This window comes from Vicia villosa, unplaced genomic scaffold, assembly GCF_029867415.1.
Source record: "Vicia villosa cultivar HV-30 ecotype Madison, WI unplaced genomic scaffold, Vvil1.0 ctg.002147F_1_1, whole genome shotgun sequence".
Taxonomy (NCBI): domain Eukaryota; kingdom Viridiplantae; phylum Streptophyta; class Magnoliopsida; order Fabales; family Fabaceae; genus Vicia; species Vicia villosa.
The window spans coordinates 171,971-198,837 of record NW_026705852.1 but is presented as its reverse complement, the minus strand read 5'-3'; the positions used below and the strand labels follow the sequence as shown (position 1 = coordinate 198,837).

Sequence of the window (26,867 nt, the reverse complement as noted above, 5' to 3'; positions counted from 1 at the left end):
ATCACTTCAGCAATATTTACTACGCCTGACTCAATGAATACAAGGGGCAGGACATGCTTTGTCCGATCAATCTGGGGCAATCATGTCAAGATTCAAAGAATCTCTCAAGAACGCCGAACAATCAAGGGCATGCACCCAAGTGGGTCTGAAGCTACCTCTCGATCAGTCAGGGGCGTCATCCTCAGTTTACTAAGTACTAGGGGCATGTCACCCATAGTAAAACATCTCATAAGGTCCTCGCGAGGCGAATCTCTTTAAATTCCCTAATAGCTGGGGCAAAGCTATACAAAGCATGTTCAACAATTCGATCAATACTCATTGGTGTGTCCCAATCAATACAAGTCTAGGAATGGCAGTTACTATAAATACTGGGGGCAATGTTTAAGGCATCCATGCCTTCCCACAGAGCTGACTTCACAAGAGCTTATCCCCACAGAGTAATCCTCAAGAAGATATATTCAACCGTTCTTGTCCCAACAAGGACTTAGTTCCTCAATGGAGTTTACATCTTCGACATTGTCGGATCCCCGACACTTTTCTCTTCTCCAAACAAGGTTTTTCATCTCTCTTATCCCCAGTCAGGGTACATCAAGACCAGTCATTCAGATAGCTATCCCCAAGCAGAAATCATAAATCCCCAACTGAGCATCTTCAAAACGAGATCAGACACCAAAATCACAATGATACAGAGATTTATTTTCTCAAAAAACAACATCAGTCATACATCATATACATCACATACATGTTCATACATTGCATACATTACTTCACGATAAAAATACGGGTTTCTCATTTATTTTGAGAGACTCGTCATATAATACATGCATCATGACATTGCATAAAGACTAACTGTACCTATTTCAGAATACAGGTACAAACAGATAAACAAAATCTCCAATCTTCAAAGATCTAATTCAGTTACTACGAACAGTGCTGACACGATCAACCTACAAGGATCTAATTCTATCATCACGAACGGTGTAGACACGATCATCCTTCCAAGATCTAATTCAGTTACTACGAACGGTGCTGACACGATCAACATTCAAAGATATAATTCTATCATCACGAACGGTGTAGACACAATCATCTTTCCAAGATCTAATTCAGTTACTACGAACGGTGCTGACACGACAAGAGATCTAATTCCATCATCACGAACGGTGTGGACACGATCAACTTTTCCAAAGTCTAATTCAGTTACTACGAACGGTGCTGACACGACAAGAGATCTAATTCCATCATTACGAACGTTGTGGACACGATCAACTTTTCCAAAGTCTAATTCAGTTACTACGAACGATGCTGACACGACAAGAGATCTAATTCCATCATTACAAACGATGTGGACACGATCAACTTTTCCAAAGTCTAATTCAGTTACTACGAATGGTGCTGACACGATCAATATTCTAAGATCTAATTCTATCATCACGAACGGTGTAGACACGATCATCCTTCAAAGATCTAATTCGGTTACTACGAACGGTACTGACACGATCAAAGAAAGAGACAGACTTAATCATGACACTCAATTCGGAAAAGACCACGACAATGGAGTCACCGCGAATGATCATGACAACTGAGTCTCGACAATGAAGTCACGACAACTGAGTCACGATAATGGAATCACGACAACTGAGTCACGATAATGGAATCACGATAAATGAGTCACGATAATGGAATCACGACAACTGAGTCACGATAATGGAATCACGACAACTGAGTCACGACGATGAAGTCACGACAACTGAGTCACGATAATAGAATCACGACAACTGAGTCACGATAATGGAATCACGACAACCGAGTCACGACAAATGAGTCACGATAATGGAATCACGACAAATGAGTCACGATAATGGAATCACAACAATTGAGTCACGATAATAGAATCACGACAATGAAGTCACGAAAATGGAGTCACGACGATTGAGTCACATAGCTAATCCCGGTATTCAGTTCAGAAACAATCATGGCAATGAAGTCACGACGATGAAGTCACGGCAATCGAGTCACGAGAATACGACAATGGAGTCATGAAAATAGAGTCACTACAATTAAGTCACTTCACACTCCCAACATCCAGATGGCATTTGTAAGCCCATCTCCGATAAACCTTCTGTCAATGCCCGGATGGCATCTTTAAGCCCATCTCCAACAAACACTTCTCAATACTTCCAGCTCGGATATAGTCTAACGTACGACTTATTCTGACTTTCATATTTATCCAAATCAGATGGCATCTTTAAGCGCGTCTCATACATATTTCCAACACTTGGACGGCATCTTTAAGCTCGTCTCCGGCAAAAGTCCCTACTTCAGCTAAGGCAAATTCCTGGGTATTCTAGTATTCAATCCTCTTCTACCTTCAGATTCCGACAGGCACGCATGCCATTCTACATCCTCAGGTATAAGAAGATTGAACAGGGGAAGCTGTCATACCCCAAAATTTTCCCATCATATTTACTCATATTTCGGTCTATCTGACTTTCAAAATGCTCAAAGATATACAAGAAGGAAGCATGCAGTCTCTCTCCTAAACAACAACCCTCAAACTAGGGTTTTGATCTTCTCAAAGTATAATCAGTTTCTGACACCTCAAATGGACTTCATAGCTTCTCATATGCCCCAAAGGAACCTCATGTCAAGTTTCAAGCTCTGATTCAAAAGATTGCTCACTCAATGGCCCAAACGATCAATAATCGACTAGTTGACCTAAAAGTCAAACTATGGTCAAACCACAGTCATAATTCCTGATTTTTGGTCAACATCAACATTTTGAAGTAACATTCATCATTTGATCAAGTTTTGATCACGATTCATCAAGAAAAGCTCATAAATCAACAAAACTCAAAAGTTTCTAAATTAGGGTTTTTAACCTAAAGTCAACTGAACTTTGACCAGCCATAACTTTCACATGGAACATCAGAAATTTCCCATCCAAAGCTCATTTTGAAGGAAATTGAATTCTCTACAACTTTTTCTCTAACATGCCAAGGCCAAAAATGCTTCATTTGAGAGTTATGAGCCAATATATTACAGGTCCTTCTAGAAGCTCGCAGAAAGCTGTTTTTTGTCAGGAGCCATATCATCAAGATAAAATCTCCAAATGAAAAATATGTTCCAAAGTGGCTTGTAGAAGACATCTTGAGCTTTCCAAAAAGTCCTAGATCATCTCCACATGGTAAATATTGAACGAGTTATGGATTGTACAAGTTGGTCAATTTCCAAGAGATGCATGAAAGTCAATGTGAACAAATTTTGCATTTTTTGACTTATGGGCCTATGCTTTGGACCTTGGACGTGATCATAAGCTTGCATAAAGGCTTTGATCACTAAAATTCAAAATTAAATCTAATAAAATGATAAAAAATATACTAAAGGAATGATCGGAATCACTTTGCAACTAAATATTGGGCATAAAAATCAAGTCAAATCAAAGGGATTTCATTGAAATAAGATTGAGCCAAGATTAGAAAGGTTTCATACAAAAATCAATCAAAATATTTCATACATCAATCTTCATAACTCCAAAAGATTTGAATCAAGCTTGTAACCCTAAATGAATCCTATATATATATACTCAACAATATTCAGAAAAGGGAGGACGAAAAAAACAAGGATTGGCAGCCATACAACAAGGGTTTCCAAAGAGAGAAAAAGTTTCAAAACTAGGGCAAACTCGAAATCCTTGTGGAAGCCAGTTTCAAACAATTTCAAGCACCTATTCATGTTCCTGAGAAAAAATAGAGTAAGAACGTATCAATTTCTATGGCTAAAGCACTCTGAATCGTGCCCAACATGAACACCGTGTACATGTTTTTTCTTGCAATTCAAATTCCTAATTATATGATACTTTGATTGAAACTAACATGACTAACGTCTTCCTGGGGACCTATAGATCAATTTAGAACGTTCGCATGGAGTTTATCATGGCTGAGACGTGATCTGCCATTGGTGGAGCTTCATCACGGAGAGGCTTTGGATCTCGCTTTCCAGCCATCCTCAAGATCTGAAAACTAATCCATTAAACTCGCAAAGTTGTTTATAGTTGATTTGGGTTTCTGTTTTGTTTGGATTCGTCGATTTTCGCAGGTTTTCAAGAAGGAGCTCGCCGGAAGGGATGACCGGAACTGTACAGTTCCGGTGGCTCTGTGTTATTGACTTGCGGATTCAGGCGTGGCAGGCTCCCATTGGTTCGTTTAAAAATCAAGAATTTTGAACTGCGCGCGCGAAGCCACGATTGGCCAGTCAACATGTGCAGACTCTCTCTCCCGTCGCGATTGGTTGGGACGACAAGCAATGGGCCCAGCTGACTTGTTCTTTTGACTTCCATCCACTAAATTTGTTTCTTTTTTTATTTTGTTTGATGGGTATAATTAACAGTTAACATGTGCAGTAGGAAAAGTAAAGGAGACGCGTTGGTAACCGACAAGTCCCAGGTTCGATCCCCAGTGGTGCAATGTTATTTTTTTTTCATAATAAGTTGATTGCAGATCCAGCGTGTATCACACACAGATGCCCACCATACGCCTTCAATCATAGCCCTCAGATCTCCCCGGTAATCACAATCAAAGGATCAGACGAGGTGTGCCCACCATAGACCCTCAGAGACTTGATACAGGGGATCATACGCCCAAGTTCTACAAAGTTTTTTTATATATTTATTAATATGAGTTATTTTTTTGTTTTTCTTCAAACCAATTTAAAATCTTTTTATAAAAAATAAAGAATAACCTTTTTCTTTTAATAACAACTAAAAATAATTAGTTAATATTTAATTTAGATCCATAATTTCAGTTTAGGGTTTTAATTTAGATTAACTAATTTAATTTAGGTTTAGTAATTTTAATTTAACTTTTAGATTTTAGGTTTTATTTTTATGTTTTAATTTTAAATGTTAGGTTTTATCACTAACCCTCAAACTTCAAAAAACATAGATAACCCTAGAAAATTTAGGTAGGTATTGTTCATTAACTGTAGACTAGGTTTCTGCCCCATTGGGGTTTCAACCTTCAAGGTTTAGGTTTGCCTTTGTAATTAAACATCGAATTTCTTCAAACACGCATTCTCTTCTCACCTCATACTCCTTTGATTGTCGCATGCCTTTTACTCATTTGTTTACTTTAATTTATTTAAATTAGTTGCCTTTATTTAGTTTTTGCCTTTATTTAATTTCTGCTTTTATTCAATTTTCGCTTTTATTTATGCCTTTATTTTATTTTATGCCATTTATTTAATTATTTATTTTCCGCCATTTAAATTATAGAAACTGTGTATAGGTCGCAATAAGTTTTCTTGTAATAGTTACAGGCTTTATTTTCTGCCTTTATTTCCCCTTCCCCGTAGGTGTTTATTGTAATAGCGTAGGACTTTTATTTTTCTGCCTTTAATTTCTGCATTTTTAAACTGCGTGGTTAGTAATTTTAGGGAGTGCACGAATATTAACTGAATATAGATCACTAGTTTACAAGATAAATATCATCGAAGTTAACCACGTGATTGTGCACCCACACACCTTTAGGGTAACCCCTCTTGTTGCCTGTTGCCTTATTATCTATCGCCTCTAATTGTACTAAATAGTCAAGTTCCTCGATTCCGAGGATACCTAAAGCAAGGTTGCCTAAAGAGATTGAAAATCATCTAGTCCTTCGAAGTTGCCTTGGTAAAAGATGATTGTCCCAATTGCTAAGGTATCCTCGCATGATGCCTAAACAGAATGACTATTATATCCTTCCCTTAGACTACCTGCCCTCTTTATGGCAAGGGACAGTCTTGTGGAGAACGATAACTTCGATGACCCTTCCACATCCAATTGAAAGACTTTCTGCCCCCTCATGTTATGGATAGACCCTTTCACCCGAAAGACTAAAAGAACATGAAAGACAAACTTAGGGTAGGTAGTTCTCAATTGCTTGCTCACATTCAAACTTTCAAATTACTTTCACACTTCTCTTTTCAAATACTTTCAAAACAAGGCTACACTTATTTACAAGCTAAAGTCCCTAACGAAGTTTTTACTATTCAAACAAACAAGTGAGCTAAGCAATTTAGAGCCCATGGAAAACCATGGATGCAAAAGATTCCTTACACCTTCCCTTTGTATAATTTACCCCCTGAACTCAAAATCTTTCAAAGGTCTTTCCTGTTCTTTTTTCCTTTCCTAAATTGGATAAAATAAAAGTCGGTGGCGACTCTTGCTATCCGCAACATTTTTAAAAAAGGTCTGTTCACCGTATTACACTGCCCTAATAATTAAGCTTTTAGAGTCACCACCTATTCTATCAGGGCGAATAGGAAACCCTACGAAGTTAAGAGATTTGGGTAAGATTATTATAATCAGGTCAAGGGGAGGTGTTAGGCACCCTTAACCCTTTCCTAAGGTTTTGAATCTAAGGTAAAGGTTATGGCTAAAATATTCAGATTTAACGGCTAAGGAAATGAACAGGGGAAAAGTGAGATTTATGGGGAAGGGGACTCACCTTGTTACCAAGTGCCTACGTATCTCCTTAGGGAGAATCAGAGTCAACGTAGTTTGGGGCACGGGTCGTATGCCTTAGATTTAGTATGGAGTGGTTTGAAGGTATTTTGAGTTACCTTATCGAAGTGATGAAAATCCGTAGTTTTGCAAGGCATTTTGAATTACCTCATTTGCAGTTTTAGAATTCGCAGTATTGAAGAGATGAGTTTGAGTGTTTTAAATGGCGTAAAACCCTGGTTTAATATGTTACCGTTAGTTGCGATGATCAATAGGTTTGATCACCATAGTTAACGGATTGAATGAAGGATTGCTAACCATTCTAATCGATAGATTCGATTATCACGAATAGAAAATAAAATATATTTTAGATCATTTAGATTTTTAATTTTATCGTTATCTCTCATAATCAATAGATTTGATTATTACATGATAACGAATTGAATATGCCAATCATCGTAACCAATAGATTTGGTTAAAACCATTTAGCAAAATAAATGTATTTTATTATTTTATTTCTCACCAATGCGACTATTAAATATAATCGAATCGAAGAGAAAATTGATAAATTAATCAAGAATTAATACTAATATAGTAATTTATTTGTTTTATTTAAAAAAGGGGTGTATTTTGTTGCTTTATTTCCCACCAAGGCGATCATTAGGTATGATCGAGTCGAAGGGAAAATTAACCAAGATCAATTGAATCAGAATTAATGTCTTTGCCAAATGGCCAATGGGATTGGGAAAACCCTAATGCATTGATAACCTTTCTAGGGTTTTTGTGATTTTTAATAATTAAAAATGATTAAATAAAATTAAATCAAATAATCGAGATAATCGGGAAAAATCCTAATTGGGAGCCTAATCCTAATTTTACTATCCTAATCCTAATTTATACAAATTAATTAAATTAAACAATATTTAATTATCATTTAAACCTAAATAATTAAACAATAATAAAAATAAAAGAACAAAATAAAAGAACAAAATAAAAGAACCTGGCTATAATCTTGTGTAAGTGATCCTTGAAGCCCCATGGTAAGCCTTGCAATTTTGATGCGTTAGATTGGATTGTAGGAGATCTGATGGTGCACGGATGAGGGTGTATCATACACATATGCTTGCCTGAAGCGCTAGATCTGGAAGCAATGCAAAAATAATAATAAGAAGTAGGACGTTGGGGATCGATCCCAGTTCCTTTGGGTGACGCGCCTGTTAGTCTTGCCATTCATGCTGGAATAATTCGCTGATGTAAATACAATTCAGAAATATTAAATATGAAACATTAACTAATTGGAAAAATCAAACCCAGTCAACAGTGGGGCCCCTTGTTTCGTGTGCAGCCAATGAAGAAGAGAGAGAGAAGCATATCTGTTTTGACGAGCCAATAGCATTTGGAGAGGAACAAAGGGTGTTTGACCGGCCATTAATAAAGTGTGAAACTGCCACACGTGCACTCAAGCTTTCTAAACTTACTGTTCAATGTCTCTGCAAACGTCTTGGTATGAATATCCTTTTTGATTACCTACGGATTTTGTTGCAACTTTTTTCCGCAGCAAAATCCTTTGTTTTCAAACCTGCACCAAACAACTTGAAACAAGAAAACAAGATGCCCATACTTGCTAAACAAAGCGCTACGAGTTTAATGGTGCAATTGTTTTTGTCTAAAAAGACCTGTAGACGTGAGAACGAAGAACATGACCTCTCTTGCCCTAAAAATGGAAAGTAGGGATTCCTTCACCAAAACTCATCAACTATGGTTCAAAAGAGTCCTAAGCATCATTATAATCAGAAACATATGCATGGAATATACTTATATTACGCGAATGAAAGGTTTGAATTTTGAAAAGATGATAAACAAACCGTGACTATAGGGATGAGCTCCTGCGTGTTTGGTTGATAAGATATATTGGATTACGTCCAGAAAGCACTGAGGAACTGATTGAGCCGTTTTGTTTGACCTGAATTAAGCTGAAACCTTTGTTATGACTTTGCCCTAGTCCTTGATGTTTGTAACTTTTGTAACCCTAATGCTCTTGCTCCTCCCCCCTTTCTCCTACTTGACTGCATCTCTTTTATATATATATATATATATATATATATATATATATATATATATATATATGAGATCATTTAGGGTTATTTGATGGGCTTGGATCTCTTGTATTTGGATAGAACAATTTTTGATAAAAATGTGTTATTATCTTTCTAATCTTGGAAGATCTATCCCCATAACCATGCATCACGAATTTGGACCTTTGTAGATGTATCTTTGGGCCTTTATGTGATTAAAACAAGATCCATGCAATTTAATCCATTTATTTTAATATTTTCCTTAATTTATTTAGTACTTAAATGAATAAAAATCCATATAAATAAAAAATAAAATCATGAAAGGGTGGGGATGGATATATAGGCCCTTATATATGTCATGGATGTGTTTGAAATACAAATTCTAGGCCCATTAGTCCAAAAACGAAGTTTTGGTCAATTAGGGTTTCATACATATCTTGAAAATTACTCAACTTCAACCATGCGTATTTCTCTCAATTTTAACCCTATGGAGGTGTTCTTGATCATTTTAGAAAGCCTAAAGAGTCCTCTAGATGAACCTTTTGGTTTCATCTCAGTTGAAGCTTCCATGCTCATGTTATGAGCTTTGACCCAAAAGGTGTTTTTGTTGACTTTTTGGGGGACCTATAATTTCCTTGACCATATCTTTCAAGTGAAGCATTTCTGGCCTTGGCTTGTGAGAGACAAAGTTGTAGAGAATCCAATTTCCTTCAAAATAGGCTTTGGTTAGGAAATTTTTTATACTCCATGTGAAAGTTATGACCAGTCAAAGTTGAGTTGACTTTCTCCTATAAAAAACCCTAATTTGAACCCTTTGACTTTGTTCATTTCTGAGTTTTTATTAATGGATCATGATCAACCTTTGATCAAATGATGGATATAGCCTCAAATACTTGATGTTGACCAAAAGTCTTGAAGTTTGACTGTACTTTGACCATAGTTGACTTTTAGGTCAGATTAGTCGATTGTGGATCATCTGAGCATTTGAATGAGCAATCCTTGGAATTGAAGCTTGACTTTTGACATGGAGATGCTTTGATACATATAGACACCTTGAGACCCATTTGAGGCCTTAGAGATTCAAACTCTTTTGATAAAGTGCAAACCCTAGTTTAGGAGGCCTTCGATTAGGAGAATGTTGCTTGAACCTTGAACCCAGTCCATGGGGCCCCCGCCCTCCCACTATTTTCTTTTTTTTAGTTTCTTTTAACCGAGGGCGCCCATCCTTTGTCCACGGGGCCCCCGTCCCTAAATTCTCCTTTCTTTTTCAATACAGGTTTCAGGTTATAATTGATGCCGGATTAAAAATAATACACCAACGTAATTTAATTCGATTAACTTCCAAACTCCATCAATTTACTCCCTGCAACTTTAATTTCCAACTACACCAACAGTTTCACATAACCATTATTTCCATCAATCTATCAATATTAATATCACCGGTACAAAATTAAACGATTATACTACACATAAATTACACACAAACTGAGATAATAAAATTTCCCAAACCCACTTACGATCTACCATGTCCCAGTTTATAGAGCAAAAACCCCACTCTTACCTTGTATTCGGAGTCTGCTCTACAATTCGTTCCTCTGATTGAAATTCCGGTTGAATCCACGCTTTCCAGCTCTGCATAATTATTCCATTTTTCTCTTCACGGCAAATTCACGTATCCCTTTTCTTTTCCTCTTCTCTGCACGAGCACTTCCACGTTCTCTTCTTTTCTCTACAAACCCTTATTTTCTTTTACGTCTAACGTACATCAAACTTCTTTTTCTTATAATCAATTATGTTTTATTATAAACCAAACTAATAGTATTTTCTCCCAAACTCGTTAATCGGCCTATTATTAGCACACTTCCAATTTACTACTTACCACTGCAAAACTAAATCCAATTTAATTAACATAGTATACTCCCTTTTTACTCTTCGTCTCCAGTTCTCGATCTAATTTTAATTACTCGGAAAATTCCCAAAACTTCAAATATTATTCCAATAATATTTCTAATACTGAAAATATTAAAATTCTTGATTAAATCTCGATCCTCTATCCTGAAATAATACCGACTAAATCGACCAAAACGCAGAAAATTCAATAAATATCCCAAATGACTAAATTAAGCAAATAATTGTTTTTCCGGGCGTTACATTTGACCTAATGCCAGATCTGGTTTTCAGTGGCACGACCCCAACTTTGCACACTTTCTATTTTGAGTTTAAGCACTCTTTTGAATTGGTTCTTTTTTCATTGCATTCTCCTCCATGAAAGGAACATTTGGCTCAAAGAAAATTAGAAAATGCATGAGCGAATTGAATTTGGCCTCAGCTTGGCATGGGTGCATGAACTCTATTTTTATCATGACTTATAATTTGCAAAACGTGTGAAATCTTAACTTGGGACCACTCTCACATGTGAAACTTCCTTTGGCTTGGTAAAACGCATTTCATTGAGTACAAAATGACTCATTTCAGGACCAGAATCATGCTTTTTTACCCTTGCTTCACACGATTGCAAAATCAGAAAATTCTAAAACTTCATTCACACGTTTGGGATCTGATTTCACTCCCACCATGAGATCATTTACTTTCCTATAAATACAACATCATTTCCCTTCATTTTCAAGCTTGAATAACCCATGAAACTTTGCAAAAATCTCAATCCAATACCTTTAAAAAACTAGAAGTTAATTCTTCATTTCAAGCTTGTTTTAATTTCAAATCACCACCCAGAAACCTTCATTGGCATCATCTTAAGTTGTTTGAACACTTACAGAAGTTTGAAACACCTTGCAAAAATCTTGACCATTTCACCATTTTCAAACCTTTAAAGCTCACTTGGGAAAGGTAGATACGAGTTACATTTCATTACAAGCAAGTTACCACTCTATTCTTCTTGGCTCACTAATTCAAAGCCCTTTCTTACCTTCCATTTATTTATTATATTTGTCATTTAATTTTACTTTGGAGAATTAAGGTTCTTCATGTTTTCTGCGAAATTCCCTTTGCTTGGAGTGATTCAATGGTTCAAATGCAGAGAGACATGAACGATCAAGTGTTTAGAAGCTTGCACGCATGGTGTTTGATCTTGAAAACACAATTTCATGGTGTCATACCCCAATTTTTGACCCTAAGATCATACATCATTTGCATCTCAATCATCAATCAAGAGCTCCATCTTGAAGCTCTGTCTTGGTGTTATGCTCACTTCATCTCTGAGGGGAACCATCAAGCACCAATGTTTCTTTAGCTTGTATATATATTATACTAACCAAAATACCAAAAATACTTCTTTGTTCCTTTTGTAGGTTTGTGTTTTATAGGTACCAAGCCAAGGCATCCATTAAACAAGGCATTTTCAACATTCCTATCTGGTGAAATCGATTTCCCTACTGGGTAAATCGATTTCCATGCTGCAATTTTCACCAAGATCACATTCTGAATAGGATGAAATCGATTTCCATAAGGTATTTTGCACCAGATTCCTATTTTAAACAAGAGGAAATCGATTTCCCTCCTGGGTAAATCGATTTCATGCAACAAGTTTTGGCAAAAATGAAGAATTCTCAAGCTTAGTGATCTCTGGTACCATCTTTTGGGAGAATATTCTTGATCTCATAATTCCATGCCTCATCATGATTAAATCCTATCATACACCCTCATTTGATGACATGTGCACCATTTGATTGTTAGCACCAATTTCATTTACTTGATCATTTTTATTTCCCACCAATTTCCACCTTATTACCATAATTCCCTTCATTAACCTCTCTTTAATCACATTTCCTTACCAATTAAATTCAAATTAATCTCCAAGAGACAATTACCAATTTGCCATTACCCTCACTTCCAATTCTATAAATAGAGGCCTCCTCTCATTCATTTCACAAGCTTGGAGAGCCAAAAGAACTCTTGCAATTTCTCTTCTCATCTTCTCCCAAATCACTCAAAGCTCTTCTTCCATAAAAAGTTAGTGAGATTCACATTGAATCTCACTAATCTTTGAGCTAAACCTCCATCCAAACACTCTTTCTTCATACATTTTTGGTAGATCAAAGCATTTGGTGGTTGTTCTTGAAGTTGATTCAAAGTTTGTGCAAGAATTGGTAAATCTCTAGATCCATTTCCATCCTTCAAGATGTGATCCTTTGTTAATTATGGTGCTACATCTATGGTGTTATTTTGGTGATATTTGATGGTGACTTGATGATAATTTCATGCACAATTGTATCCAAGATCACAAGGTGTTTGGTTTTATGTTTGAACAAGTTTTTCTCCTTTAAATGTTGTGTTTGCTGAAAAATACACTAGTGAAATCGATTTCCTGAAGGTTGAAATCAATTTCATGCTGTGCGTGACCTATTTTCTGAAAACTGTAGCAGTGAAATCGATTTCCCTTCTGATGAAATCGATTTCCCTCCTGATGAAATCGATTTCACGCTGACAGAATGTGGTTTTTTGCCTTTTTAAACTTGTTTATGGTTCTAACTCTTCTCCTACTCCATTATTTTGATATTTTCTTTAAATTACAAGTTTAGAGGTCTAATTCCTCTTCAAAGTCAATGGACTTAGGGCGTTGATGGGATGAGAATCCTAATCTTCAATATTAAGTGATTGAACTTGAAGATGGAAGGAACCTTTGAATGTGATTCCATCTTTTATTCCTTTTTATTTTGGTCGATGAAAATCTTCGATATCATTGGAATTCTTTTGGATTCTTGATGAAGATGATACCACTACCTCTTTTTCTTTTCGTGCAGTATTGATTTCGGAGAACGATCTACATATCGTTTCTCTCACATGCATTAGCATAAAAATTGTTGACCCTCCTCGTTGTAGAGTAACTTCTATATAAGTTACTTGGAGATCTGCTTAACATAGCGCAACATTGTCCCTAAATCGAAAAAAAAAAATCAAATATGGCAGAGATTGTATGCGGTTGGTTTAAGACTTATGGAAGTTTATCGCATAGTCGCTTTAATTCTATCAAGCTTCTGATAAACTTTCATTGAATTTAAACCCGAGATCATCATTCACTCACCATCGATCTTTATTCCAAAATTGATGATATACTTGACAAGTTTCAAGATGGTCATCTTGATAACATTTCCAAAATCGATGATATACTTGACAAGTTTCAAGATGGTCATCTTGCTAACAATTAACAATTGACTTTAATTTTCGCACTTTATTATATTGTTCTTTATATTTCTCGCTTTATGCTTCACTTTATCATTCACCATGTTTATGTTTCCGCTAATTTCCCCTTTTCCATTTGGACGTGTGTTTATGTTTCCGCTATTTTCCCTTTGTCCATTTGGACGTGTGTTTATGTTTCCGCTATTTTTCTTTTGTCCATTTGGACCATATTTTATTTTTGTGCATAAAACATTAATAATCAACCTAAAACGATAAAAAAATACTTAATGCTCTTTATGGACTATTGGTTACTATCCTGAGCATTTTGTAGACCTGGACCTTTTAGGCTTAGTACCTCTGAACCTTGTTATTACTGTTATTCTGTCTGGAAGTCCTTGGAGTTTGCTCCAAGGCATTGGCTTGTTTTCTGTTTGTGTATGCAGGTGGTTCTTTGAAAGTCCTTGATGGTTAATTCCAAGGCATTGTGATAAGGATTTAATCTGTACACAGCCGTTACTCTGCCCGATTTTCGTCAAGATTTTATGATATATTCCAAAGGCTTGGTACAAGTTGTGCTAAAGATAATCAAGTTCATTTGGATCCCCAATTGGTATTATGTTGGCTTAGTGGTGGTAGTTCAAAGGATGAGAAATCTACCTTGACTCTTAATGTCAAGTGTTGGCTTCTTATTTGGTTAGATCGTTCTTTTCCTTAGCTTTTATTTTATGCTCTAGGATAGCCTCTTCATCTTCTTCCCCTTCTTAGATTTTCAAAATCTTCTCCCTTTTTCCAAAACCTTCTTATGTTGAAACCACTTTTAAAAATCTTTCTTTAAAAATATCTTTTGTCTTTAGTGGCTTTTCTTTCAAAGTTTAGACACGACTAATTATTGTAGTGAGTTGCGATACCCCCACGATTTTGATATTGATTGATATGATGGAATCTTTTCCACTTGAGAGAGAGCTAGTGGTATACTTTTTGATTTTATCCAAGTTAGAACCCTTCTTTCATTTGTGATGCAAAGAATCCATCTATTCTCATGTTTAAGATCAATGGCTGAGTATTATATCCTATGATGATAAAGTGTTTATTCCTTTTAAAATCTTCCCTTTTAAGCGGAACTACATTAGCTCTGAATTCTCCATTGCACCGAGGAGGTATGTAGGCATAAGATGTAATGTCTTGCCGAGCTTATTTTAAAATCAAACAAACCTTTCTTTTGCACAAAATATCTTTTTAATAAACACAGATTTTCAAAAACGTTCCTGTGGAGTACCACAGATATGAGGGCTGCTTAAAACCTTCCCCTTGTATAATCAACACCCGTACCTAAGATCTCTTTTTTGTTGTTTTTGTTTCAAAAACTTCTTTTTGGGTTTATTTCGCTCTTTTTCCATTTCCTTTGGAAACAATAAAGTGCGATGGCGACTTTCACTGAAATAATGAGTCAAGTCAGTCAATGGCTTTGATCTCAGATTTTCCCCGCTACACATGGATTTGTGGAATCATGTTCAAAGGTTGAAAATGAAGTGCTTCGCACGCTGTGGTTACATAATTTGAATTATCTGACCAATGGTAGTGCGCCACCTAGCTATCCTTTGATTTAAGTAATGATATCATCCCCTTGCCATTGTGCTTGATCACTTCGCTTGGCTTCTTCTGTTTTTTTTTGCTTTGTTTTGACTTGTGCTACATTGTTTTAGGAGAATGATTTTTATCATTTCTCAAACATGTATGGCACATAAATTGCTATTGACCGGTCTCATATAGGTCATACTTCTACATAAGTACACTTACGATTGCTTAACATAGCGCTAAATTATCTCGATTCGGTTGATTCTATCATTAACACTAATTTGATCATTAATTGTTGTAACTTTACTTTTATGCACGTTTACTTTAATGCTCTTTATCATTTTTCAATTTACATTTACATGTTATTTATTACTTGTCATTATATTTTTGCTTTTTGTCTTTATTGCTTTATTCTTGCTTATTAAAAGACCGAAAACATCCAAATATGACAAAATTCTAAAAAACTCTTAATAATTTTGTGTGGACTTGATGTTACTTTCCCATACTTGAGGAGTTTCGACTTTTGAACTTATGTTAGACCTTTCCTTTTGCTCGGAGATTGTTGCATTTGAAACCATGAGAATTCATAACAGGGCTTGGGCTACAACTTGAATTATATAATAACAGAATGGAGGGATAAGCATGACTATCAAATGTTCTATTAAAAATAACAAAAAAATATATTTTATGAATTAAATTAAAAAATGACATAGGTTTACCAATGACAGATACACATACACCTGGTGAGATGATGATAACAACTAAGATCACTTAAATAGTATTTAGAGAGAACATTTCTTCAACCTCAACATTATTTCAGATATATACATTTATAAAAAAAACACACAAACATGTTAAAGTGAACTTCTAAAACATTTGTAATTTTTTTAAGAGTTAGAATCATTAACATGAACTTGTATCCTATGCCATGAAGTGTTTAATATCCCTCTCAAGTTCCAAATGTCTTCAACCTTTTCAGGTTGAACATTTCCTGCTGAATCTACCTGCAAAATCAGTCCAAGGAATTCACTAGACATTATAGGAGATTGTTTCGTACTCTTATATGAAACTTAGCAGAAGAGATATCACACATACCGCTTTTGCGATAATCTCAGTGCTTTGTTGAATATCAGCTGTGACCTCAAATAGCACCCAAGCCCATTTGTCACAGTTTCCATCATCGTCTGCTGTGTAAGGAATGTCACTTTTTTGAAACCTTGACGCTTCCATCCAAGTTTTCCCTCCATCAACAGACACATCCACTCTCTCAATGCCTCTGCCACCACCTGATGCTGCATATCCATTAATACTCACCTGAAATGGAGGAATCATGTTAGAATTATAATTTCGTTTCGTTTCGTTTCTAATCGACTAAACATTAACGCATAAACTAACCTTTCCCGGTGTTATTGTGGTCGTGTCTTCTAGAGAACATATAACACACTGCCAAAGTGAAGTCAAAAGCATTAGTTACAAATTTTTACTTCAAAAACCTCATAGAAGAAATACCTGAACAGGGAAATCCATTTGAGGTCGCCTCGATGACCAATTAATATTTTCCCAATTTACAGACGGTGGAAACATTTTGTAGTCTTTTTGCACGAAAAAACCCTGATACATGATAATGTAACGGTTGGTTCGGGTACATAGTGAAAATAAATTGTGAAAGATATTTCAGAACTATTTTACATTATTACACATCATTCATACCTGGCATTCTTCTGCTATGATATTGATAGCTTCCAGCCATTTCACAGACCGAGCTCCAATGACGCCAGGAACAACCACGCGCAACGGATAACCATGATCCCTGTTAAGAGGCTAAGGGAAAGCAACAAGATTTTAAACCTGAAATTCGATACATTTTCTTATAATCAAGTCCAGACGGAGTATTCACTTACTTCTCCATTCATCTCATAAGCAAGTAGAATATCTGCTTCAGGATTTGTAGCCTGACTGAGTGTAATTGATGCCTTGTATGGGCCTCCATTTTCTTCCTTACACTGATCAATGCTTACAAATTCAACATATTTCCCTCCGTATTTATTTGTACTCGTCAACTTCGGTATTCCAACAAGCTCAAGAACATCCGTCAATTTGGCACCACCCCAAACCGCTGGAGAAAATATATAATCAAACACCGATTAAAGGTTAGCGCGTTAGAAGCTAAATTTTCAGCTCTTAATTTTCACATATTTGAACAGAAAAACACAAACAAGTGACAATATAATTGCATAAAACACAAAAGAAGTACTAATTCTGACAAAATTCTGATAGAAAAACTACAAGAATAACAGTTCTAAACTACAGTCCATAACAGTGTTAGACGTCTCCACAATGCATCGCAACCGCAATTTTTAACCATGCCAAGAATAATGAAAATTTGTGCAATCCTTCACAATTTCACATGCTGTTGAAAGAATCAAACAGAAAAAATGTAAATACTAACCATTCCCAATAGCAGAAACACCCCATCCAACACCCTTAACTGTTTTAGTTTTGCTCATAGCAGTCCTTCTATTTCCTGCACACTGAAAACACCACACAGATACAACAAAATCATATTCAATTTCTGGATGCAAGACATATAAAACCAAATCAGTATGGTTCTTCCATGCAACCCTGATATCATATCTGATAAATAACTACTATTCGTATGAAGTTACATCTAACCAACCTGTAGTGTGGCAGTGACATTGTACTTGGGAAGTTTCCTGTTATAATCAAATAACAATGTAAGTTTTCTGTTTAAACACAAGTTACTCGAAAACACATATAGTAATCGAAGTTGATATTAATTTTTTTTCATAATCTAAGATTCCTAAACCAGTACCAACCTGATATCTTCCATAAAAAGCTGTTTGGGATTTTCTATCAAGCCAGATATTGATACATAGTATCTGCTCTGCCAAACATGCCACGAAAGAAAAAGGGTTAAAATTACAATTCATTCACAGCGAACAACTTTGACCAACGAAGAATTATAATTTCACAAGATCAATATATCACTTTTCTATGTCATCAACTATCGGTATCGGGCCATGGTTTCTCTTGTAGAACAAATCGGCGGGAGTCAAATAGGATGAAACCAAGGCAGAACGTTGTGGCTCAGCATTGAAAGGTTCCTGAGAAGCAACATAAATTACAATGCATATATTCTATGGTAGAACAAATTTGGCAAAACAAAATAAGAAAAAATGAAAAGGGAATTTGAGGTTACCTTGGAGTTAATTTGAAGAGAGTCATGACGAATAGGTTCTTTAGAATAATCTGAAGGGCCTGTGATTCCTGGCATTGTTGTCAGAAAGAAAATCAATTCAAGGTTTGGTTTGAAGATGGTGGTAATAATAACAACCACAGGTTCTTATTTCTACATGAAATTTATAACATGCACCATTAGTGGAGGATGATAATGATGGACACGTGGAGCACTTGCATTATGCTGACATGTTATTTGGCATTTTTTGTTAACCACTTTCATTCCTTACCATTGGTTTGTATCTCTGTCCTTTTCTGATTAGTCTTTAATTTGGTACTATTTTCATTAATTAATTAACTTGTATCCCTCAGAAAAAGCAAGGAACCTTGTAATTGTATCTCACCGGTTTTGTTGTGTTTGTTCACTTAGTTGTTTCTTATTGTTAGTTATATCCATGAACCTCGTACCTGACTGCTTTTTTGTGTCTATGTTCATTTTCTTTCTTTTTTTGAAAAAGCATGAGTTTATTAGGATTGCACTATGAGTGTAAACCAACTTTTCACAAGTGTCCAATGAAATTTCATCTTTCTAATGTCATCCAACAACTAAATTCCATAATTTGAAACTTTTATTAAAAAGAGTTAATTCTAATATTAAATTTATTTTTCAATTCACTTTGAACTAATTGATGTTTAACTCAATTTGAAATCAAATCATTTTTATAAAATTAATTAATTCAATTTTACCCCAAGTAAATACAAACACCCTTCATAAACTTAACATTGAAAGCCCTTTTGTTAAGTTTATATCAAATCGTAATAAATCATATCAATTACCTATGATTTATTATTCATACAAAGTTTATACAGGGTACAGCACTTAAATCTTTTATTCATGAAATTTACATAGATGAGTTTCTAACTTGTCTGAAAATATACAAGTAATTCTTTGTTTTCAAAGGGAGTCCCTGTTGTCATCAAAATTCTACTTACAGCTTGTTCAATATAGTAACAAACAAAATGAATATACATGTATAGATTTACTGATCTGCAGTATTAGTATGAGGAGATAGTTTTGCAGCAGCTGTAGATCCAAAATTATTGTTTTCCTGAACCTTTCACCATTGCTACATCACCCTTAAAGGCAAATAAAAAACAGAGAGAAATGAAATTGATATCAAGTACAAGTACTCACAATGATAAAATAAACATTTAATTTTACAGAGGCAAGTAGGAAACTGTAATATCATAGTCTTAATGTCTCAAGGTTTTGGGTGGAAATGAGATTTCAAGGTCTTTTAGATGTCCTGATCGTTAGCCATTTGTGTCGGTGCTCCCCCAGCTCCCCCAACAAGTGGTATCAAAGTCCTGATTCAGCTTCATAGGTGAGCATAATGGATCTAGGTGTAGAGGATTCTTATATCGAAAGTCTTAGGGAGAGGTCTGGGTCCTAATCATTATTCATTTGTTGCTCGCAGGCCCCCAGACTCCCCAACAATTTTATATTTGCACTATCTTAAAGTTCAAACATGTATTGTACTTACCAACGACTAAACAAACAAATGAACGAATATTGTCGGATATATTAGCAATACTGTCTTAGATAAAGCAGACACAAAAAATTGTAGAGCTTTAACAAACTAACCATGAAGAGCCTTGAGTTATTGTGCTTTTTGAACAATGTGTGCACAGCTACAATTTTTGTTCTTGTGATCTGATAGGTATTCCACGTTTCAAAAGAGATCTGTAAGCTGGACTTCTTGACCACTCATCAATTTCATTAGCCCGTAGAACAGGCAGAGGATGTGAAAGTTGCCTTGTTTGAGCATTCCTAATCAACAGAAAAAGTTCAGCTTCTAAACGAAAAATGTTGAAATTCAACTTTATTGTGGTGCCTGCCTACAGTCTATAGATATTACTACAACCTTATGTACCATCCAACAGGGCTGGAAGCAGCTTTTTCATAAGATCGAGCTTGCTCCAGGAATGCGTCAACATTTAGTTGATCAGCCAAAGATGGACATCCACCGGCTAATTTCATGAGCACAGAGATGACAACCTTTTGTACAGTTAAGAAATGAATATTTATAATTAAAACAATTTTTTTACATAAGTTCTGGTTAAACCAATGTATAGATAACTTAAAATGAGCATACTTTAGGGTCTTGAGCAACGAGAAGAGCTGCACGATCACAAGTTAACTCAGCTGCTCGAAGCCAGCGGAGTATCTGCTCTTCCAGTGTCTGAGCTATAATACCTCCAATGCCTAAAACAAATTGAATTAATGACGAGATAATTATTCAGTATAACAGACTAAAAAATATTGTATTTTCTAATCAGCAATAAACAAACTGGGACAGGTGGAGTCAGATATAAATCCATTTTCAAAATAAGCAATGTTTTCAACAACTAAAGAAAGGATTGGAAATAAGGTTTATGACATTATAGATAGGTCTTATGGTCATTATGGGGTAAGGGACTGAGTAACATTGATTTCATTCCCAATTCAGACAATAGGAGTCACACAAAAAGTATTTCTCCAACTTTAAAAATCTAACGTAGTTACAAATTTTACCATTGTTTATAACATATAGCCATGTGCCTTACACACGCATTATTAAAACATGAAAAATGCTCTGTATCACCTACCAGGTACAGTATAGGCTCCAAGGGTTAGAATATTTGCATATGTAAGCCACACACCATGATCACATTTCAGGTGACCCAGCTCATGAGCCAAAACAGCCTGTAAAAGGTAAATTGCTTGTTTACCATTAAGAATGGGGAGAAAACTTCTTGGATGCTATACTAATTAAGAAATCGATTTAAAAAACTAAAAATAGAACTACAAAATAAATTAGAACCTGCAACTCCGCTCTTGTCAGAAGCTCCACTAGGCTAGTGTGAATAACAACGAACGGTTGTTTGCCACTTATAGCTAATGTATATGCATTTGGCACAGGACTTTGACGAACATATAGATCAGGGGCAGTGACATTTAATATTTCAGAAGCTTCTGCCATTAAGTCGTGAAGATCAGAAAGCTGACACCACAATAATACAGCTTTAGTTAATTCAATGAGTTGACATTAGGTGGCACAAAAACGGTAGTATTTGAATTAATTGCTGGCATAATTTACAGGTGAAATTATGTCATACAGCTGAACAGAATTGAAATGGGAAATATGAAGTTAAGATACTTAATAGCTTTCATATGTTTAATCAGAGCCATGCCACCGATACTAAGTTGGCAACAAGTATAGAGGAACAAGTTAATTTACACAAGCATATTTGTATATTGAAGTACTAATGGAGTCATTGGAAAGGGATGAACATTAATTCTTTATTTGTAAGGAAATAACAAAAGAATAAGGAGTTCACGAGGATTATATTAGTGCTAATCTCAACAAGTCTGCAATTTTTATAACTCAAACTGCATAAATGTAAATGCTTGCACATTTTATCATGAACATATTGTTATCCTTTTCATATTGTAAGTGTGGATTTTAACAAAAAAAAAAAAAAACATTTTGACTAAGGAGAGTACTATTTAATGCAGGTACATTTTTATCTATTATGTTACATGTATGCTGTTTCTTTAATGACATCACACCTAGAAGAAAATTTTATTTTACTGACTGTTAAGAATACCTGATTTTTGGAGACAAGGACAGATGTTCCTATATTCTCAAGGAACATAACCTGCTCAGTTACAGTTCCTGCAACTCATAAAGGTAAACCGTGTAAAATAGCTGTTTTCCAACTATGTATCTGAAAGTGTGCATTTACAACAACAATAACAACAATAAAAAACAAGTTTTTGAAATAGCATCTGAAATAAAAGCATGCATTTAAGATGAACACGGCTTTTTATAAATGGAAAAGAATAATCACAGTACAGTCATGCATCCAAAACAACATGAAATGGTGGCAGGCCATTTTTATTAAAAATAGAACAAAAACAATATTGTGCCTCCACCTAACTATTGTACATACAACTTGTATGATCCATAAAGAAGTATGAAATAGTATATCATACTATATAGGGCCTGCATTTTATTTTTAATATACAAATCATACTTCCTATACAGTGCTTGCAAGTCTTATTTTTGAACATACTGATTAGAAGTGGTACTTCCATGTATAACTCACAATTTCAATAAATACCGATAAAAACGCCTCAATAAGATTTTGTCTCATTACATTGACTTCTAGACAGATATCCCATTTTACCTGGAGGAGGATGGAAACTTATTCAACAGTGATACTTCTACAATGTTTTCCTCGTGGAAACATCTTTATTACAATAAAACACAGTTAGCTAATCCACGTTGTAGCACGTATCAACTTTGCATTAAATTTGTTTTGAGTTAGCTGAACTGAGCCGGGGTTCTCTCATTTACCCCTCGCGTTTCGACATTAGTGGGCTAAGCCAATAGAAGATACATGTCATTAACTTCCTTAAATCAATGTTCTTTTCTTCTATGTCGTACGCACTACGCGTCGATAATTTATTGGACTAGCACACTTAAATTAGCTACACTACACTACACATCACAATCAAGGACACTTTAACTTCTTTCTGCATGGAAGTCGTAAATCTCCCATGCACGACTTGTAAACTTTAATTTTCAAATATTGAATACAACAACTAATCCTTCCAATCTCCAACTTACAATATTTCAATAAATACATTTCATGAATAAGATAGTGGATGTACCATAATTGCAGCCACATCAGCCATATTTAACCATAATTTTTCGTAATAAAAACCATGCGTATACTAATCACAAAATTAACCCATCCTTCTAAAATAACCTCATATTTGGAAGATTCTATAACAATCAGCAAAACCCAAATTGAAGAAGTAACAGTTCCACAAAAGAAACAGCTTAAAACAAAACAAGCTCAAATAAGTGATCCACTATTTGCAACAGTTCAAAGGTAAACAACATATTTTCAATACCTAGAAGAGCTTTTCCCAGTTGATTCAATCCCGGAATTGCTCTCAACATCTGCGTATTCTGTAAATGAAAAACAAAATCAAACAACAAAACATAAGTACTCCCCAAAGAACAAAAATCTAATTAGCTGATTATAGAGTTGAAATGAGAGCGAAACCTGTTTATCAAGAGGATGACGAAAATCATCAGCATCGAGGTGACGAAAGGCCAAAGAAGAAGAACCGGCTCTACAGACAGGGAAACCGGGTTTTTGATTGTTCTGAACCGGGAACTCCGAACCGGTACGGAACCGGAATCTGTTAGAAGCGGCGAAGGTGAGTGGGTGAGGAGTGAAAGACAAGGAAGCCATAGAAATGAAATGGAGGAAACGGTGGGAGAAGAGTTTTAATTGTTAGAGTTTTGAGAAATTGAGAGAAAGAATGAAATATCATGTGATAATTGTGGGTTGAAATGAAAGTTAGTTTGGGATTGTGATTGTTGTTAACGTAAAGGAAGTGTGAACCACAACAGTTGTTATGGTATTTGCTTCGCGCCACTTCGTTGTCTCTTTTGACTCACTAACTTTCGCTTGTTTAGTGGCCAAAAGTTAACTTGGTTGGCTTATGGATAGTCTTTCTATCTCAAGAACAAATGGTTATCCTATGTGTAATTTTTAATGGGAAATGTATTTTCACCCTTATTTTTTATCCCACACTATTACAAAAAGTCTCAAATGTCTCTAGCGTCTAGCTTATGGAGACGCATCTATGTAATTCTCTCGAAGATGCATATCTGAAATATGTCCGGGTACTTCAAAACAGTAGTAGGTAAAACAATGGCATGATAGAAAATCAACATAAATTAACATAAAAAAAATATTACAGAGATAAACATTACATAAATTTAACATTACATGTCATTACAAACAGGTGGTTTAGGACGTTGCAACATCCTTATAATATCTTCGACTAACCTTTGAATCATCGCATCCACTTTAATTAGACTCTTTGTTGTGTAATGGTAAAAGGTACTCCAAATAACTTTCAAATCACCATCCGTCTTCAGTTCAAGCATAGTGAACTATATCTTTCCTTCGATGTCAATGGATGAACGGTACTCGAGCTTGACAACTCTCTGATTTTCTAGATATCGCAGCAGAATATTCAGTTTGGATTTCAGATCAACGAGAAGTATGTCTGTAGAGATTCTAAACTAATAGGGGGATTTGCGCTATTGTAATACATAAATGCAAGATGAGAATTGGAATTTATTCTAATTTTTATAAACGAAAATGGAATGAGAGACCTTATTTATAGAAGGTATAGAGCAATAAGGACCTTACAAAACAATTTCATATGTTGATGAAACAATTCGGAGATGCATCGCTGGATCCGACTTTTTTTTTTCAAAAAGTAAGGGTTTGTCTAGAGATACATCTCTGGATCCGCCTTTTTTTTCAAATAGTAAGGGTTTATCCGGATCCGTATATTCCTCTATTTTGTTTTTTTAAATATTAAAAGGTGTGTCTGGAGATGCATCTTTGGAATCACCCAAAAATTATGCAGACCAAAATCAACTTATTATGCATAGCAGAATTTCAAATAACAAAATTAAAAAAAAAAAGGTATCATCCAGCTTTATAACAATATACAGTACGTTACATATAAAAAAATTGTGTTACATTGTTAGATTACAACTAAAATGCATCAAAACATATGTCACTGCCCAATTTTATTGGTGGTTCATTCTTCAATATTTTCTTATTTGTTTCTCTCAACTTGGCGAACTGTTCCATCCTTTTTTAAAAATGATACGGCCATGTTTCAGCATCTTGTATGAAACGTGTTGTCCAATCCAGTGATGTCTTTGGTATAGGACATTCAGGTTTCAAATAAACATGAACAAAATGTTATGATTTTGACAGCCAATTGTTAGCTGGGAATTTTGACGGGTTAAATGAGATAAAGATTATTTAAGAGAAAGTCATTTTGAAGAAGGATACAAAATCTAGCTTACGAAGACTATTCGAAATATCAAGTGTTTGAAGAGGTTTTTATAACTTGTCAAGTGCTATCAAAGGAAGTATCATCGAAGCGAAGATAAACACTTAACCTATTTTGGAGCATTTTGAGAAGAATAAGCTTTGACGGTCACGTTAGTTGAGTTTGGCGCCTTGAAAGGAAAAAGATTCAAATTCAAATGACCAATTTTATCCAAAAGGATACGTGGATGCCTTAGATATTGAGGAGCATGCAAACGAAGAACGTGGCATTCCGTTAGGGAAAGGCCGGTAGGGTCGAATTAGTATAAATTAGAATCATGGCATTAGATTTTAGTGTGTTCAAATTTGTACAAATACTCAATTATACTCAAAGTACTAACATATGTCGAGAAACGAGTGCTAAAAAATACATGTATGATTCACCACCATTTAAATCAATTACCAGTTTTTTTACGAGTTTTATCTTTATTTCATCAAAGTCTTTTAAACTATCTTTACCTTTTGAATTCGAAACCTTTACGTTTCTGCAATTACTTTATCCCTTTTAAACATTCCTCTTACTTATAAATTAACCACAAGCAATCAAAAGAATGTGTACCGAACAAATGTCAAAATCTCGAAAACTAGACTATATTCTAGGATCAATTAAGTCGATCCCGCGAGTAACCAAAATATAATTGTTTTGGAGGACTAGCGCTTGTTTATGAATTTCCAGCGTAAACAAGTTGGCATGCCCAATGGGATTGTGTCTAAGTTTTTGAGTCACAAATTCATTTGTGTTTTTCTTGTCTTTTACGTTACTATCATATTGTTTAACATTGTTGTATGAAATTGAGGAGCGGAAAATTAGCCAACACCAACGAAAAAATACCAAAAAGGAAGTACAATAAGAAGATGGTTAACCCTCCCAATAACAATGCAAAACAAACTCCTCCTCTGACAGGAGGAAGCACGGTTGCTGCAACTACGATTGATGCCATACCATCTAGTCAATGTACAACGCTCATTCCCTCGATGACAATCCCTTCGGTGAAAGTTTCGACCGTCATACCTTCGAACGCGCAGAGTATACCAAATGTTTCCTCTATAGTGATACAGGGTCAACCCACGACCCCTAGACCCCTAGGATTCAACATATGTGGGTCATATACACTAGGGTTTTCGATCCCTATGCGAGATCCTCCATATGGCATGCCAACATCTTTTATGGAAGACTTACATAATAGTACATCTACATATACGAATCCTTTGACTTCAACATTCTCACCATTACAAGGATCAGGTTCTGGTGTTAAAAATTTGAATCAAAATATTCAACCAACAGGATTCGCTAACCAGTTGCCTTCACTCACCACGAATTCATCAACGATTTTGAGGCAACAAATGGATGAGAGCAATCACGAGATGATGGGGGTACTTGCTCAAAAAATGAGTACTATCTTCAACCCATTAAT

The 26,867-nt window shown here is 35.3% G+C and overlaps 2 protein-coding genes across 5 annotated transcripts; both read right to left on the bottom strand.

Moving 5' to 3' along the window:
- Positions 1-16,046: 16,046 nt before the first annotated feature.
- LOC131638015 (sulfite oxidase-like) lies at positions 16,047-19,074 on the bottom strand. 3 transcript variants are annotated; one of them, XM_058908576.1, is made up of 11 exons: positions 18,491-19,074; positions 18,280-18,395; positions 18,108-18,170; positions 17,948-17,984; positions 17,720-17,801; positions 17,172-17,386; positions 16,981-17,091; positions 16,780-16,881; positions 16,666-16,713; positions 16,366-16,584; positions 16,047-16,274 (listed from the first exon to the last, which is right to left on the bottom strand). In XM_058908576.1, exons 1-11 carry the CDS (start codon positions 18,563-18,565, stop codon positions 16,158-16,160), a joined length of 1,185 nt encoding a protein of 394 aa, XP_058764559.1. In that variant the 5' UTR covers positions 18,566-19,074; the 3' UTR covers positions 16,047-16,157. The 3 variants fall into 3 exon arrangements, with proteins under 3 accessions (XP_058764559.1, XP_058764560.1, XP_058764561.1); XM_058908577.1 differs by lacking the exon at positions 16,780-16,881; XM_058908578.1 differs by lacking the exon at positions 18,491-19,074 and having other exon boundaries at positions 18,108-18,175.
- A 266-nt stretch (positions 19,075-19,340) lies between these two features.
- LOC131638017 (plastoglobule-localized metallopeptidase 48, chloroplastic-like) lies at positions 19,341-23,964 on the bottom strand. 2 transcript variants are annotated; one of them, XM_058908579.1, is made up of 9 exons: positions 23,590-23,963; positions 23,435-23,492; positions 22,120-22,187; positions 21,333-21,512; positions 21,118-21,214; positions 20,625-20,734; positions 20,394-20,527; positions 20,114-20,299; positions 19,341-19,605 (listed from the first exon to the last, which is right to left on the bottom strand). In XM_058908579.1, the coding sequence occupies exons 1-8, from the start codon at positions 23,779-23,781 to the stop codon at positions 20,161-20,163; spliced, it is 978 nt and encodes a 325-aa protein (XP_058764562.1). In that variant the 5' UTR covers positions 23,782-23,963; the 3' UTR covers positions 19,341-19,605; positions 20,114-20,160. The 2 variants fall into 2 exon arrangements, with proteins under 2 accessions (XP_058764562.1, XP_058764563.1); XM_058908580.1 differs by lacking the exon at positions 19,341-19,605 and adding an exon at positions 19,621-19,836 and having other exon boundaries at positions 23,590-23,964.
- Positions 23,965-26,867: the final 2,903 nt, after the last annotated feature.

Excerpts from the sequence above, each read along its gene's own strand:
- LOC131638015 (XM_058908576.1), bottom strand. The coding sequence starts at position 18,565 with ATGCCAGGAATCACAGGCCCTTCAGATTATTCTAAAGAACCTATTCGT. Across the intron at positions 18,396-18,490 it reads CTCTTCAAATTAACTCCAAG|GAACCTTTCAATGCTGAGCC; the intron begins GTAACCTCAAAT and ends GTTGCTTCTCAG. Across the intron at positions 16,882-16,980 it reads TCATAGCAGAAGAATGCCAG|GGTTTTTTCGTGCAAAAAGA; the intron begins GTATGAATGATG and ends ATCATGTATCAG.
- LOC131638017 (XM_058908580.1), bottom strand. The coding sequence starts at position 23,781 with ATGGCTTCCTTGTCTTTCACTCCTCACCCACTCACCTTCGCCGCTTCT. Across the intron at positions 20,735-21,117 it reads TGGAGCCTATACTGTACCTG|GCATTGGAGGTATTATAGCT; the intron begins GTAGGTGATACA and ends AATTTGTTTTAG. Across the intron at positions 20,300-20,393 it reads CCTGTTGGATGGTACATAAG|GAATGCTCAAACAAGGCAAC; the intron begins GTTGTAGTAATA and ends TCTGTTGATTAG.